Genomic DNA, 17,180 nt, shown 5'->3' with positions numbered 1-17,180 from the left:
ACTGTTGACAAGATGTGAAATTGCTTCAGATAAAAGTTGTATAGGATTTTATTGTCTTCAACTTTCATAATAAAAACAGAAACGACTGAAGGTACAGGAACGGAAATATTTTGGAAAAATGCCTTGTTATCATCTTCAAACTATCAGATTAAGAAAACCTTCCCTGATTAGTGTCAGATTAATGGGTCAACACGTCTGCAACATCGAGATTAACCATCTGTATGAAAATCTGACACGCTCGAGTATGTACAAGTGACAATTTTTGTTGCATTTTTAAAGGACCGCTGTGACCTTGCGTCACGTCCGAATTGACAGTCCCTTGAAAAGTAGCTTCCAATTAACTTATCCTCTAAAAATCTGACAGGCTCGAAAAGACATTTCATTATCAACTCTTCCGTAAGACCAGCCCCTCCACGCAAACTATCAGATCAGCATGAATTTATTATCAGAGACACGTAGGGCATATACAGGTTGCCCATTTGAAAACGAAACAGACGAGATTACAGACGAAATAAATTTTTTCGATAGAAATGCTCAGACAGGTCGATTTCTGTTTCGAGGGGGTCAACTTAAGATGTAGGTTACGGACGCATAGCGCTTCAACCCTTGCTACTACAACCCTCACCCCCAATTTTTGAATGGGGAAGATGGGGTGAGTGATACCTCATTTGAAAGGTATTTTTATACTGATTTCAGCACAGTAATTGTTTTTTCATTTTCTGCATTAGTTCTCGAAATATTCTCAACTAAGTATTTGAAAATTAAGTGGTGTTTTCATGGCACTTGTAGTGTTTTTTTGTGAAAAACCATGACTGTGGCTTCCTTCCTCCAATCCACTGACATAGAAATCTTTAATCAAGATGTCGAACAAACAAAGCGTATTGCGAAGCAGCTCAATCTTGCTGAAACTCAATCTAAATTATCTTCGATATAATTTGCAGTATTTCCAATAACATGCGGTAACACTTGATCGATAGAAATCTCCAAAAAGTCCAAATACGTACATATCTCTAATCAGATTACCAGGTAAGGAAATCAAATCATTAATGATGCCACAGAAATATTCCAGTGTTTTCTCAGTTGGCTTCAATAATGTTTTCATTTTGTTGATTATTGAATTCATATCTTTTTCAAAAAAATGAGAATCGATAATTTTTTATTTATTACTAACAGATCATTAAGTTGGCTTGAATCGAGACTTGTATGTGTTCTAATTCATTGTTCGACATGGTTTATTCAATTGCAGAGCGGGTGGAAATAATTTCACTTTTTTTTGCAAACAATCAATGTCAGTGGATTGGAGGAAGGAAGCCACAGTCATGGTTGTTTTGAAGCTCAAAGTGTCGATTTTTCACAAAAAAACACTACAAGTGCCATGAAAACACTACTTCATTTTCAAATACTTAGTTAAGAATATTTTGAGAACTAATGCATAAAATGAAAAAACAATTACTGTGCTGAAATCAGTATAAAAATACCTTTCAAATGAGGTATCACTCACCCCATCTTCCCTATTCAAAAATTGGGGGTGAGGGTTGTAGTAGCAAGGGTTGAAGCGCTATGCGTCCGTAACCTACATCTTAAGTTGTCCCCCTCGAAACAGAAATCGACCTGTCCGAGCATTTCTATCGAAAAAATTTATTTCGTCTGTAATCTCGTCTGTTTCGTTTTCAAATGGCCACCCTGTATACAGTACCTTAATCTGACACGCTCGAGTATGTACACCTTACTTTTATATCTTTGAAAACCTGCAGACGCTTTCCCCACCGCTGAAAGTGTATACATAATAAAACCTTTTTTTCTTTCTACCATCTAATCTTCAAAATCCACTACATAGGTCTCCACGACGCTCGGTTAAATCACGATTTAGCATCGTCGGCTCCCCAACTTATATAGACATGACAGAATTTAGTTTACTTTTTGACATTTGGGTGCGACAAAGAGACTCTTTTCGACTTCGGAAAGAAGTTCACTTTCTGAACCTATCAATTTATCACAATCATGAACTAGTCTGATTCGATCAGGTAAAACAAGATCAGAATAAGATTCGCTGTAAAACAATTGTGTCAGACGGAAAATGGACAGGAGGACGGACACGTGATTGATTTTATCAGGGTTCCGTTTTTTTCATCGAAATATTGAAACCGTAAGAGGCAATCAAACCGGAAGCAAAAAATAGGGGAATAGGGGAAACCTAGCCGGTGGATGTTTGAAGAGACAAAAAAACGTTCGTTTTAAAGAAAAGGTGCTCTCAATTTTAGGGGTAGTGAGTAAAGAGTAACGAACAAAATTGGCATCTTCTATTTTGCAGACAGATGCTGGAATGGGTCAATTCTTATTACAGATCACGGAACTTTTCAATATAATTAAGCAATTTGTCTTGCACCCCCTACGAGGGGTGAATGATAATTGAGTTTTTTAAATGGCCGCCCTAAATATTTTTGCCACAAATGGATAGACCTTTTGTTGTTGGGAACAAATTTATTATTTCGATTTAATGAGAGATGAAAGTAATTGTGAGTTTGTTTAAGATAATTTGCAAAATGTGTACTTGCGATAACAATATCGTTTTGAAAGGAACTCTTTGGAGTTTCTGGAGGATTGCATCCTCTCCAACAGCTCTTTTTTTATAGGTGAAGTGTACTATGTCAAAGGTTTTGGGCCAGTAAGTGGCCAAGTGGGGTTTGTTTTCCCTTTCTAGTTTCGATTCCTTTGGTTTCCGAGTGACCAAGAATCTATAGTACTTACTTGTATACAGGGTGTGGCATAATGAATGGATAATATAGTACCTACGGGTAGAGAACTTTGTGGCGGTTCAGAAAAGTAAGTTTTATGTTCAGTAAAATTCCCTAGGTGTTGGGAATATTCGACATTTTCGAAAATTCAAGAGAATTATACACTTCGCCACTGTTTTTGGTGACAAGACCTAGTTTTTGGGGCGAATGCATGTTTTTTTTAAACAGGAATCTAATTAAAATTTCCTGTTTTGCTTATGTTTTTTTAAAGTTTAACCTTTCGTGGTGTTAAAAAAATATGGTTTGTTGAGTGCCAAAGTAGGAAAAACATACCTGTTTTATGAGATTCCAGAATGTTATAAATCACTGTATTTCCTGCATTCAATTCCTATTATACAATTAATCAAAGCCTAGTTACATGTAAACCTTCTTTTTAAAACTTTCAGCAACTGAAATGAAACATGCAGTATAAAGCAATAATTTATTGGAAAGTGTATTTATAAGAGTTCATGGTGACCACTTTGAACAACTTTTTTAATTTTAATTCAATAAAGCGATAATTCAAAATTGCAATGTTTTCTCGATTTCTTTTATTATAAAGCCTAACAGTTATGAAATCGTTGTTTTTAAGTGAATTTCAAGTAATGAAGTGAATTTCAGCACTTTTGTATTTAAAAAACTAACCTAAGAATAAATTCCTATGACAAATTATTCCAGAGCTTTTTTCTTCAATACAGAAGTGTTGTAATTTATCTCATTACTCGAAATTAACTTAAAAATATATATTGATTTTCTATCTATGCGAATCATGCAATAATAGGAGAGAACAGTTAGAAATAAGGATAATGTAAACAAATTAAAGTTCACAAGAAGTGTTCCACCATAAGCTCTAATATAATATACTTTACACCTTCTTTTGAACGATTGATTCATTCTGTTTATTTCTCATCTCAGTTACTAAAAATTAAAAATATCTAAAATCAGGTTCACATTAAACTAGGCATTGAGTCATTGTAATAGCAATTTATTTTGTATTAAACGCTGAAAATACATTGAGTTATACAATTTCGGAATCGCAATAAAACAAGTTTGTTTATTTTTACCTTGCCACTCAGGTAACCACATTTTTCTTCCCACCACGTTAGTTTAAAGTCAGGAAAAGAACAATCACAACAGGAAATTTGAGTTAGATCTTTGTTCAAAAAAAACTTTGCATTCAATAGCCCATCTATGCAAGACTTCTATCCAAAGCTTGAACAAATTCCTCCATTTGGAATCTTGGGACCAAAAAAGTGGCAAAGGGTTTTATTTTTTTGGATTTTCGTGAATCTCGAAAACCGAGGAATTTTTACTGAACATGAGACATATTTTTCTGAACCGTCACACGGGTATCATATTATCCATTCAGTACGCCACACCCTATATAAATTTTGTTTGTTACTATTTACTCCCTCTGTATAATTAGCTTACCGTATTGCAACTCTTGTTGCATTCGAGATGCCACTTCGAATTCATCATACTTTTCATGTTAAATTCAATTTTCCATACCGCCGAATCGATTTACGTCTGGTGCGAAGTCCTTAATTGGCGTTGCTTGGGAAAATTGGAACCTTCCAAATTGTGAAGTGGATTATTACAGTTTCGAGGCTTCCATTGGCTATCCGAAGTGAAATCATTATAGAGGGATATTTCCATGAATCCAGGCGGACGCCTAGAGGCTGTCCTTTGATGCTTTCCGGAAGGGGAATTCTCTGAATATTAGTAGTTAATGAAAGATGCTGAAAACCTCGAAATTATTCGCGTATTTGAATTCTTTGGGCAGTCTGATGAAAGTATCCAACTGAATTATTAAGTATACAAAATGTAAATGAATAGTTCCGAGAAAAATCTAGGGGTGATTTCTCGCAAAAAATTGTGTGGGCCTGTCATATAATTATAGGATTATGTAATTATATATTTCGAGCAGCTCTTGCTTTGATGTAGCGTCATAAAGGTGGCACCTGGAAAGCAAATCTCAATTTTCTTCTCAGAAACTAGAGAACTGACAGAAGCCAGAAAGCAATAAAAAAAATTTGGGTGTGGTTCCCCCATACAGTCAGCATAATATTCATTAACTAGGTAAATTTGAGTTTTTTTTGTTGTTTTTTCCTTTTTTGATGATTTAATAACTCAATACAAGTTATACAAGGTATTAGTAACTATGATTCACAGTTGACCTTGCAGTTCAGTGTGTATTGTTAAGGACTGCGCACTCTCCACCATCCCTCTCAAAAATGGTTGAATGTATGAAAAATTCAGCAAATTTTATATTCTATAACTTTGATTATGAATGTTTTACCATTGGAGTCATAGAAACCGAGATAATCGCAAAAATACGATGTTTTGATCCTTGACCTTGATGCAGAAACGTGATTCCATGAGACTGTTGAGACAACTTTCAGAACGCATGAATAATTGACTCTACTACAATAATATTAATGATTCGATAATTCGATCGAATGTGTATTCCATATGTACGAGGATGTATTGATATCTAGTTAGCCTAGACCAGTTCCATGCATCAAAAAATATTGCGTTACCATAGCAACGAACAATAACTCATTAGAATTGTCAGTGTGAAGTTTGAGGTCAAAAAAGTAAACCAGAGTTTCGCAATAAATTTAAAGAAACAAGATGTCAAACGAAATTGTGAAAATCGAAAATTGGAGTATCGAGCCATCATCAAGTACCTTTATTTTAAAGGGTTGAGAGGTAAGCAGATTTACGGAGATATGCTTAATACCCTTGGTGGTCAATGTCCTTCATACGCGACCGTGAAAAATTGGACTGCAAGCTTCAAAAGAGGTAAATTTTCCATTGAAGATGATGACCGATCGGGATGGCTTGTTTCTGTCTCAGACCCGAAAATATCGATGCAGTTCATAACAAGATTTTATCAGACCGTCGAATTGGGCTGAAACGGATATCTGAAGCACTGAATATTTCATACGAACGTGTTCATCATATGGTTCACGTCAGTTTGGACATGAGAAAAATTGCTGCAAAATGGATCCCCAAATGTTTGAATGTTGACCAAAAGCGTGCAAGGGTAGAAGCATCGCGTTCGATCTGTGCTCGATTTGAAAACGATGTATACTTCTTAAACCGAATTGTTACTATGGATGAGACTTGGGTACATTTTTACGATCCAGAAACAAAGCAACAATCGATGGAATGGCGACACTCTGGTTCTCCAAGACCTAAGACGTTTCGTGTCCAAAAAATTGCTGGAAAAGTTCTTGCTTCAGTTTTTTGGGATTGCCATGGAGTTCTCATGATTGATTTTTTTGGTGAGGGTGGAACAAATACCGGAAATTACTATTCGACATTACTGATCACTCTACGGAAAGAAATTAAAGGGAAAACACTCGGAAAGCTATCCAAAGTGTTTTGTTTTTGCAGGACAACGCCCCTGCATACAATTCTCATGTTGCCATGCAAAAAATTCGTGATTTAGGGTTTGAATTACTAGAACACCCCCCTTATTCACCAGATTTGGCTCCATCTGACTATCATCTCTTTCCTCAACTGAAAAAAAGTTTAAAAGGTTGTAAATTTTCTTCCAACGAGGAGGTAATAAAAGCAGTGGAGGTCTGGTACGCAGAGCAAGAAGCAACATTTTTTTAATGGTCTTGAGACGTTGCAGGTTCGCTGTAATAAATATATCCAATCAATAGGAGAATATGTTGAGTAATAAAATATTTTGACATTGAAATTTTTTTTGGTTTTATAGAAGGCTAAGAATTTTTCAATATTATATCCTCGTATGTCCGTTCCTGACTGCCTTGGTCACCACACATCGGAATCTCTTGTCATTCAGGTCGTAACCGTAACTCATAAATGGAAATGCTCGGCTTTGATCCTTTGATGCTTTGCTGTTATCCAAGCTCGAACCAGATGCAAGCTTGTTTCAAGCTTGCCGTTATCGTTCATCCCTCACTATGAACCCATCCCTAGGCGTCATTGACAATTGTGAAAATAAACCCTCTCTTCACAAAAATATCTTGGGTGAAAAATGTAAATCGCTTATAAATTTTCCCAAGAAATTTTCTTTATTAATTTTTGACATCTAAATGTGCATTTTTGTTTCCCTATATGTTACCTGTCCGAAATGAGAAGTTTATAGCCATTTTATACGGTTCAGTAATTATTGCAGTATCACTAACAACACTTATGAGAACTGAAATAAATATTCAAGCTTAAAACAGAAGTTATAACCGATCTCTAAGGATAAGGGTGCGCGATATGGAAAAGATCTGGAGGGGATATTAATTTTTCATATTTTAATTCAAAATTTGTCATTGCAGATCTTTTCTGAAATTAAAATCCTCAACTACCACCATATTTTTTGGTCTTCAAATAGAACTAAATTCTTTGTCATTCTCTTCACTCAGAATCATTTCGACTGTGAAAACGTTTTGCTGTTTTTGTCGTTCAGATGCAGATTAAGCATAATATAATAATTATACCTACTTAAATATATCGAATACGTTCCTTTCATTTACAATTTAGTTGGTCATGCACCCTTCACAACTTGTGGAAGGAAATTGAGTTTTTTGAATGGAAATCCTCACTCTTTTTGCCAGATACTTTTTATTGCTAAATATGAATTGGTCATTGATGTAGTTTTTTATTCACACGTTTTTTATTATAGGAATAAAATGGATAAAGTCTTTGAATTTGTTTTTCGAGGGCAATGATATTAGGTACACTATAGGGTGATTGATGTTTTTGGATTGTTATCGAAAATATGTCTTTTTCGTACACTAGGTGTTAATTGATGAGACATGAAAGAACGTAGAGTTGCTCATTCATCTTTGATAGTTTTTTCATATAATTCTTCAATTTTCAATTTCTGTCATGTGGAACTTAAAAGAGTTGTATTAGGTCAAAGTACCCCATTTTCAAAATTTCACAAATACTTAAATAACATCAAATTACTTGAAAACGGCGCATTATACAGGAAAATTTGAAGAATACTTTTGTTTTACAAAACGTTCAAATATTCATTAGATAGCGTCCAACTTAGTTTCAAGAGTTAGGTTCTTTGAATGTTTGGTATTTTTATGGTACGTAATGGTCATAATGAGAAAACTGGGAGACGTGGGTGATATCTTGTATTCGAAAAAGATGCATCAAATAAATGAAAAACTATATCCCGAAATTGATTTCATTCAATAAAACCCTTCGTGAGCCAGATCAAAGACTAATTTTTTATGGTTTTTCAACAGCCTGTATCTTTTGAACCAAGCCGATTCGGAAAAAATGGTGAATGTGTTTCTTTTGACTTCAAGAATCTATTGTTAAAATAATTGTACGAGTCAAAGACTACCACTGTTGAATTGAATCGAATAAGGTCAACCATTTTACCCTCTAATGTAAAAAAATTAATAAAAACCCCATCGATCACCAAATCATCCCCACCAACAGAAAGTCTATCCACCTCTTGGTCGCATATGTACAATACCTGGATAGAGGACCACTCGTCATCATTTCCTTCCTTACCCACTTTTTGCAAATTGTATTGGTTCCTAGAACAAAGCCTCTTGAGTTTATCAGTATCATTCCGGTTATTCCACATAAATCTTTTACGACCACATCGGCATCGTCTGTTTTTATCATCTGAGTACATCTCCTTTCAATTTCTCCACTTCGATGTCAGCGAGGGCAGAAAAATTCTGTGAGCTAAAGCTAAATAGCGCTGACAAAATGGATTCTTATTGTCGCACGCTATTCTTGATATCTCTGTAATTCAGTGTAGAAAACTTACCCTGAGGGGGGAATCATGAGGGGACCTTTTAAGGATATGCGGTAGAAATTCACTGGGTACACCAACTGAATACGGAGCGTTTTTGAAGGTGATTCTTCCATTCAACAGAACTTAAACCAGAATATGTATGATTTTCACATACATAAAAGCGAATTAAAAGAAATGAATAGATTACATAACTATTCAAATACAATTGAGTTGATGATGCACCCTCCATAAGGGGTAGATGGAAATTTAGTTTTTCAAATGGAAATCCTGAATCTTTTTGCCAGATACTTTTTATTGCTTAAGATGAATTGGTTTTTTTTATATATTTCGAGGTCAATGATATAACACTTTAGTTTTTGAAGTGTTATCGAAAACGTGTCTTTCTCTTATACTATGTATTCGCTCGAAACTTTTTGTTTTTATTCGTCAAAAAAAAGACTGACGTCTCTATTCAAATTTTTTGCAACAACTGTCAAAATGATTTTTTTATATAAAAATTAACGGTAACAATTCAGTGGCTACACCAACTGAATACAGGGTGTTTTTGAAGGTGTTTTTTCCATTTAACAGAACTTTAACCAGAAGTATATGATTTTCACATACATAATCCCAGTTTACTTTGATTCCATTAAAAATTTGACTATCAGTACTTTAACTGAGAACTTCATTCACATCAAAATAAGCCGATAATATATCATACATACATGAAACAGAAGATGGAAATAAAAATAACATGTATGCAAACTCACATACTACGAAACAATTCAAAGATTTCAAAAGAACAAATTACATAATTTTTACTCAGATTTCAATGAACTACATCAAAAATTATTCTCATCATATCACTAGTGATTGAAAACCTCCAGTCCTTTACCGACACATCTGAATTTCTCACATGAAGTTCCTACAATTGCAATAACAAGATAAATGAGTTAATTATATTTTTATGCGATTAATTATCCTTATTCATCAACTAGAAAAGTCCTCAGTTTCTCAACACTTTAGTATTGGTTCTATCGACCAAGTACAGGGTGAAATTTTTGAAAATCCAAGTTTTGTTATAGAGAATAGAAAGTCACAATTTTTGAATTCTGTGCCGAATGTAGGCTTTGTAAAAGTACATCCTTTTTTGAAAATTTTAAAATCATTCCGATTAAACTACTTCCTAGATAATCTTCAGAAAATTCAAAACCGCATTGATATGTTCCTGCAAACAAATACAAATTCATAAAAAAACAAACATCGAAGTAGGTTAAATACTTATATTTCTTTACATATCATACACACGAGGATATATTGAAAAATTCTTAGCCTACTATAGAACCAAACAAAATTTTAATGTCAAAATATTTTATTACTCAACATATTCTCCGTTTACTTGAATACATTTATTACAGCGAACCTGTAACGTCTCTAGACATTTAAAAAAAAAAATTCTTCTTGCTCTGCAAACCAGACCTCCACAGCTTTTATTACCTCGTCCTTGGAAGAAAATTTACGACCTTTTGAACTTTTTTTCAGTTGAGGAAAGAGATGATAGTCAGATGGAGCCAAATAAGGCTCCTAAAAAGGGTGTTCTAGTAATTCAAACCCTAAATCACGAATTTTTTGCATGGCAACATGAGATTTGTGTGCAGGGGCGTTGTCCTGCAACAACAAAACACCTTTGGATAGCTTTCCGCGTATTTTCTCTTTAATTTTTTCCGTAGAGTGGTCAGTAATGTCGAATAGTAATCTCCGGTTATTGTTCTACCATCCAAAAAATCATGATTACAACATGGCAATCCCAAAAAACTGAAGCAAGAACTTTTCCAGGAGATTTTTGGACACGAAACTTCTTAGCTTCTTGCTTTGTTCCTGGATCGTAGAAATGTACCCAAGTTTCATCTATAGTACCAATTCGGTTTAAGAAGTCTACATCGTTTTCAAATCGAGCACGCGATGCTTCTATCCTTGCACGCTTTTGGTCAACATTCATACATTTGGGGATCCATTTTACAGCAATTTTTCTCATGTCCAAATTGACGTGAACTATATGATGAACGCGTTCGTATGAAAAATCTAGTGCTTGAGATATCCGTTTTAGCCCAATTCGACGGTCCGATAAAATCATGTTAGAACTGCATCAATATTTTCGGGGAGTGACACAGAAACTGGCCTTCCCGATCGGACATCATCTTCAATAGAAAATTTACTTCTTTTGAAGCTTGTAGTCATCAAGGGTATTGAGCATTATCTTCGTAAATCTGCTTACCTCTTAACCCTTTTAAATACAGGTACTCGATGATGGCTGGATACTCCAATTTTTCCATTTTCACAATTTCGGTGGACATCTTTATTTTGATTTATTGCGTAACTCTGGTTTACTTCTTTTAACCTCAAACTTCACACACTTCACACTGACATTTCTAATGAGTTTTTGTTCGTTGCTATGATAATGCAAAAAATTTTTTATGCATGGAACTAATGGTTTAGGCTAACTAGATATCAATACATTCTCGTGTACATATTTGATTTCATAAAGCAGTTTGACAAAATTTATCGATGTCAACGACTGGTTTTGTACGTTTTTTTCTCATATGGTCTGAGTGAGTCCTTCGTGACCAGTTTATCTTAGAAACAATTTTGAAAACAATTCATTAACTTATTCCCAAGGCAACAACAATTACTGTGAGAGTTATAAGTAATGAAACTTATAATTCAAAAGTCATAGTGAGGGATGAAATAATTGATCCTTGATTCTTACGGCTACAAGAGACACAAATGGCCCTCCATTATCGCGTTCATCCTCAAAATGATTCAATAACGCAGCTATCTTCATTTCTTCAAATGAAACATAGCAGTTATGAAAAGAAACCATTGTGAAAATCCAATGAAATATGAGTATAACAGACGAGAATTTGAACGAAACAAAAGTTCCTGGAGTTAACCTAGCTTTTTGACCAGAACAAAACGATGGAAATAAATCTCTAATGCACCGACAACGTAGCGTAGTGTCGGCAACACAAACTGTAAGAAAGCGCTCGGTTTTGTGCAAAGTTCAAGTTTTCACTGTTGGCATGACTGATCTGCCGTTCATGACATCATTTTATACTTATACTCCTAAAACAGACTATAATTGAAGTTCATGAATGGTTCTCGATGAACCAGAACAAGTTTCTATAACACAGGCCAACACACATTTTGGTGCCTGCGATTTGTTAACTGTTCCTGAGTAATTTTTGGATGCAGAATGTAAAAAAGTTCTCAGATTTTGTCTATCAGATCTAGTTTTTGAGATTTTTCAAAAAATGTGTATATAATTTACGTTATAACTGTTATAATATATAATATTACTATTGACAGTTAAAAAAAACAAAGACACATATATTTAAGTATTTATTGCAAAAACTTAATTTACATAGTTACATTAGTCACTAATCACATAAAAATTTTCTTTTATACGATTTTCTAGAATGGAGTTTACTAGGGCAGTCTCGCTGAAGGCTCCAGCAGTAGTCCGCCATCATGTGGCTATCCCATCGTCCTTGATAACGATCTTCTATAGTTTTAATATCCTGATGGAATCTTTCCCCCTGCTCTTCACTACAATCACCTAAGTTTTCTGGAAAACGATCTAGGTGGCTGTGGAGGTAGTGAACTTTTATACTCATGTTACAGCCGAGAATATTAAAATTTGAAAGCATAATGAGGATAAATTCAGATGCATACCACCCGACGATATGAATATCGACAAGTGTTACGATCTGAATTGAGCTAGCCAATTTGCCATCGTCAAGGCCCCAAATGGAGTACGCTCCACCGAAGAAAAGCATATAGAAAGCATAGTTTCCACTAATTCTACGTAATTCTCTGCTTTATGATTGCCAAGAAAATTTTGTACTACTTGAACAAATGAACTCCAAGCGTTAGATTCAGTCTCGTTCATTGATGTGGTGAATTGTGGATCTTTAACAAGTTGCCTTATTTGAGGACCATCAAATATACCAGCTTTTAGTTTTTCCGTGCTAATGCCAGGAAATTTACGTGACAAATACCCAAAACAATTTCCATCTCGATTTAAAGCCTTCACAAATTGCTTCATTAGGCTTAGCTTGATATGCAAGGGCGGAAGTAAGATTTTTTCTCTTGAAACCAAAGGTTCGTTGATCACGTTTTGTATTTCTTGAATCATGACATCTCTTGAAGGCCAATTTTTGTTAACCCAGTGCCCATTTTTAGCTCTGCTGTCTCAAAGGCACAAAAAACAAGGATATTTTGTATAACCACTCTGCTGTCCAAGGAGGAAGTTAATCATTTTTAAATCAACACAAATTGACCACTGATGTTCTTCGTATTTGATTTTTCTCAAAACTAATGCTATTGTTTCATATTCTTCCTTCATGGTAGTAGAATGACCAATAGGAATTGAGCCATATTTGTTACCGTTATGTAAAATAACACATTTTAAACTACGTTTTGAACTGTCAATAAAAAGGCGCCAATCATCTGGAGTGTAACGTGTATCTCAGAAACTAGAGCTGATGAAAAAATCTGGTGGCATTTTTGGAATCAGCACATTAAAAACATTCAAAATCAGATGTTAGATTTCCGGCACCAAATTTATTTTTTTTTTCATTTTGTTGGCCTGTGAATCGTTATAAGTTTGTGTTAAATATTGTGATAAACATCAACATGCTCAACTTGTGACCAGCAGTTTATATCGAATACTGAAGCGATAAGAATTTTTCGTTGCATCGCTGATCAACGTGAACGAGAAAGCGTCAAAAACAAATGAGGTTTTTGCCAGTGGCCATATTGTTTACAAACTCCGGGATCGTCAGCTCTTCACTGAGACGTATTCAACGATTTCCACGTAATCTTCATGAGCATCGTCCGGGCACGGAGCAGAGATAAAAAGGGTGACAATGAACGTGCCCGGAGCTGTTGACCCAAAGATCCATCGCGGACGCACAGACGAGTGGCACGGCATCCTGGATTTTTCGTATGTCCGACAACGACGACGTCGTCCCCGGCACCCTGCTAGATATCAACCAGATTCGCCGCCCGTTGTGGGGCAGGTTCTCAACGCCGCCCTAACGTCGCGGCGCGTCGGTCCGCAGTATGACGTCAACGTTCGATACGTACCGCACCGTGCCACGGCGCAGAATTGGACGCCTATGCCAGTCTGCTCCCGATAGCCGGTCGCGAACGTTCTGTGTTAGAAAAGTTGTCCGTCACATGCAGTTCTTGATTTAACACCACCTGGCCCCCGGATTACCTACTCGTCTTCGAAATGGGGGAGGTAGGTTACCATGTCCTCTCCTTTTAGATCAACCGCATGGATCTGCCGATTAGCGGCATCATCTGCTTCTTACGAACTTAGTGTGGCTCATCCTATCGATCTATGTTCGTGTAAAGCCTTTTTGACCCAGCAACACCCTTAGCAACCCCAAGGCTACCCCAGAACAACCGAAGAAAGCCAGGGAACCATTTGTAGATGTAGTTTTCATTCATGATTTTCCACTAACATGTCTCTTGGTTCCCTACTTTCCAGGTGCCAAAGTTAAAGTTACCTGCTAGTACCTCACTCCCTTTAAATTTACGTATGCTAATTGTAATTGTGATTAAACTAGTCGTTAAGCCATGATCTTTCTTTATGTCCAGAGTGGATCATCCAGAATCGCCGTTATGACCACTTAGTGATAATCGCGTTTTTAGTTCCAATCAATCAAGTAGGTTCTGGTCGACTCCCGCCATTTTTCTGGCTGCAGTCATGGTGATCGCCCACTCGTATTCCAGAATTCGGGGAAGAGGGTAGATCCATTTCGGAAACTGTTACATAATTTCGTGGGAGAACTTTTGGCGCATGCGGCAAGGCCTAATTCTTTGAGCGCCATTTTAAATCTATGGATTTTCCAGTTTATCGGAAACGGAGGGCCTATTTCCATTTGGCCGTAGATGTAGAGATGTTGGCAATACGGATTTTCGCAGAATTTTGTATTCTATCCTATCCGCATTCCCAATTAAGAAGGAATACGTCATTGTTTGTGTGAATAATTATCACTTGAACGTTTGACATATCACGAGTTACTTCCGGATTGATAAAGATTCTCACGGAGAGTAAGATCCAGGAATGTATTATCGAAAATAATATCCGATTTCTGAAATACGCTCCGTTACCAAATAAGTGCGACAGATTTTAAGGGGTGTTTCCTTGGCAAGAATCGAGGCAACCTTCTCTGTAAAGTGCTGAAAAGTTGAAGAAATTGCATTTTGTTGGCATGTTCTAAAAATAGGAAGGCTACAATACAAATATTTAGAAGGGACTTGACACCAACATACTAGATTTTTTTCGATCCGTTCATGCACAATGTTGTATTTTATTTTTTTTATGGGAAAACGATTGCTTGTAGAGACATAATACAAGAGTCAAAAAAGATTCGGAATTAATCTTTCTTTCCAACACAAATTTTTCAATTGAGAAATTCTGATCACTATTATAGAAGTTCTAGTAACAAATGCTTGTTTTACCCCTTCAAGAGATCACAACAAAATTGAAAAATACTCATAGGTTGCCTTTTTTTTAGTAGAATATTCCCACAAAATGCCATTTCTTCAATTGTCCAGCATTATATAACAATCAAAAAATAATAATCTTTTACTCATTTTTGGAGAGGTGCTTACATTGTGCTGATTGACGTGTGGCAAAATTCATACCTTCGGAATTTACTATTTTATGGAAAAATGCTCGTAGGATTCAATTTTCATTTCAAATTACGCAATCATTTCATGTATTACTGGAGCGTTTGTCCTGCACCCTTCACAAGGGGTGCAAGGTAGATTAGTTTTCTACATGGCAACTCCTACTTTGTGCCACAAACATAAAGACCTTTTATTGCTGAGGATGACTTGGTTTGGATGTTGGTGAATGGGGTTTTTGACACTTCTGTTATTATAGGGATGAAATGACTGAACATATTGAATTCGACTTTTTCAGCTATTTCCAGGTTAATGACATTCACTTCATTAGGAATGATTAAGGTTTCTAAACTAAAAAAGGCACTTGTTTCCATCGTTATGGCGATATGGCCTTAAATCGAAGGGCGTTGTTCTGACCTACTTTGTTCAAGTAATGTTCCCAACTTAACTTTGTAGTACTTAGAAACTCTTTTCCTAAAGATCTAGACTAGATTTCTTTCATCGTTTCTTCTCTTGTATTAGCATAGGGAAGAACGCTACCAGAATGGAATTAGTTGTACGTTTTTTCAGTTAATGAAGATAGAAAATGCATGTGATTTTGTTTCTATGATCTATCTGTAGATATATTTTAGAATGGTTACCAATCGTCAGTAAGTGAAACTATGGATAGATAGGTTTATTGAAAACGGCCATTACTGAAAAAGTTATTCAAATCAGAGAAATACATAATCCATACTGTGCCATTGACATTATGAAACTTTTAGGGTAGTGGTTTATGAGTACACCGGGTGGCCCTCATAATAGAGTTAAGCCGATGTGAGTTCTTCCGGTAGAAGTTGGAAATGGAAATTTGTATCAGTAGAAATTTATCATTTGATTGCAAATTTGTGGATTCACGATCATTGCCACGAGCAGGATATCATTTTGAAGATTTTGTAATTTTATTTACGATTATTTTTATAAATTTCTTTGAAAAACTATTCGACAGTGAGGTGCCCCTAAGTGGTCGATTGCTTACTCTTCCTTCCTAAACAGTAATAATGCCATCGTTCAATATGTTGTCTCATAATCTGTAACATTTCAGGGGGTATTACATGTAACACTCGAAAAACACCTCTTGAATTTGTTTACTTTGTTGTTATCATTGATCCTCTTATCACCCCTGAAGTGTTACAATATGTTCATATAAATATTGAATAGCAATTTGATTACTGCCTAGAAGCACTAAGATAAACAATCTCTAGTCTCGATACTTCAGAATTTCGATCACTCAATGCAATTTTTTTTTGTCTATTCATTAAAGGAATTGCAAGATATTCAAACCGATGTATCTAGATATCTATTGCCATTTAAGATTTATGAAGGGGAAAAAATAAAAATTGACTCTTTTCTACGTTTTCTGGATAAATTCTGCTAGCTGGTTCTAAGTGAGCCAACCTATAGGTTTACCTGAATGAGGATTAGCCGCAGTAACCACACAGTTTAATTCTTTTTCTGTTGCTGAACGCAGTTCTTTATTGGAAGATGCACTTCAAAAATAATTCAATTTTCAATATTTTCATGTCCAAAAATCATTTGTTTCAATAAAATTCAGGTTAAAATTTTGAAGAAAAAAATGAGTAAACAAAGAAGTGTCTCTAATAAAACACTTTGATTCATGTTAAATGTAATGTTAATAACTCTTCGTCGAGGAAATATCAAATTTCTGCTTTTGGATGTTTTGACTAAAAATTTAATCTAGGCTAATCGAGTGCACTTGGACAACTATAAAAAATAATTTATTGACCCACTGTTCAATGTCCATAATACTTCGTTTCCTATGATACTCTATTTCAGTGGAAAGTCTCAATATAACACAAAAAACTACTGTAACCTTTTATATACTTTTTCAGCTAATGACCTAAGTTATCGATGCCTTTTATATATAACCTTTTATATCTACCTAGCATTCAGTTATCCACTATTTG

The 17,180-nt window shown here is 35.4% G+C and overlaps 1 protein-coding gene across 8 annotated transcripts in view; it reads left to right on the top strand.

Moving 5' to 3' along the window:
- Window positions 1–17,180, top strand: part of LOC123308563 (sodium/potassium-transporting ATPase subunit alpha) — a 130,704-nt gene that overhangs the window by 66,837 nt on the left and 46,687 nt on the right. Inside the window, exon 1 of one of the 8 annotated variants that reach the window (XM_044891284.1) lies at window positions 13,672–13,816. The exons of 6 other annotated variants lie outside the window; for them this stretch is intronic. In XM_044891284.1, the coding sequence (XP_044747219.1) occupies window positions 13,808–13,816 (9 nt within the window). In that variant the 5' untranslated portion in view covers window positions 13,672–13,807. Of the gene's footprint in view, window positions 1–13,671; window positions 13,817–17,180 lie in introns of those variants that run through there. One more of the 8 variants, XM_044891282.1, reaches the window with a different exon arrangement.

This window comes from Coccinella septempunctata, chromosome 2 (assembly GCF_907165205.1).
Source record: "Coccinella septempunctata chromosome 2, icCocSept1.1, whole genome shotgun sequence".
Lineage (NCBI taxonomy): Eukaryota > Metazoa > Arthropoda > Insecta > Coleoptera > Coccinellidae > Coccinella > Coccinella septempunctata.
This window is presented reverse-complemented; position numbering and strand designations above follow the sequence as displayed.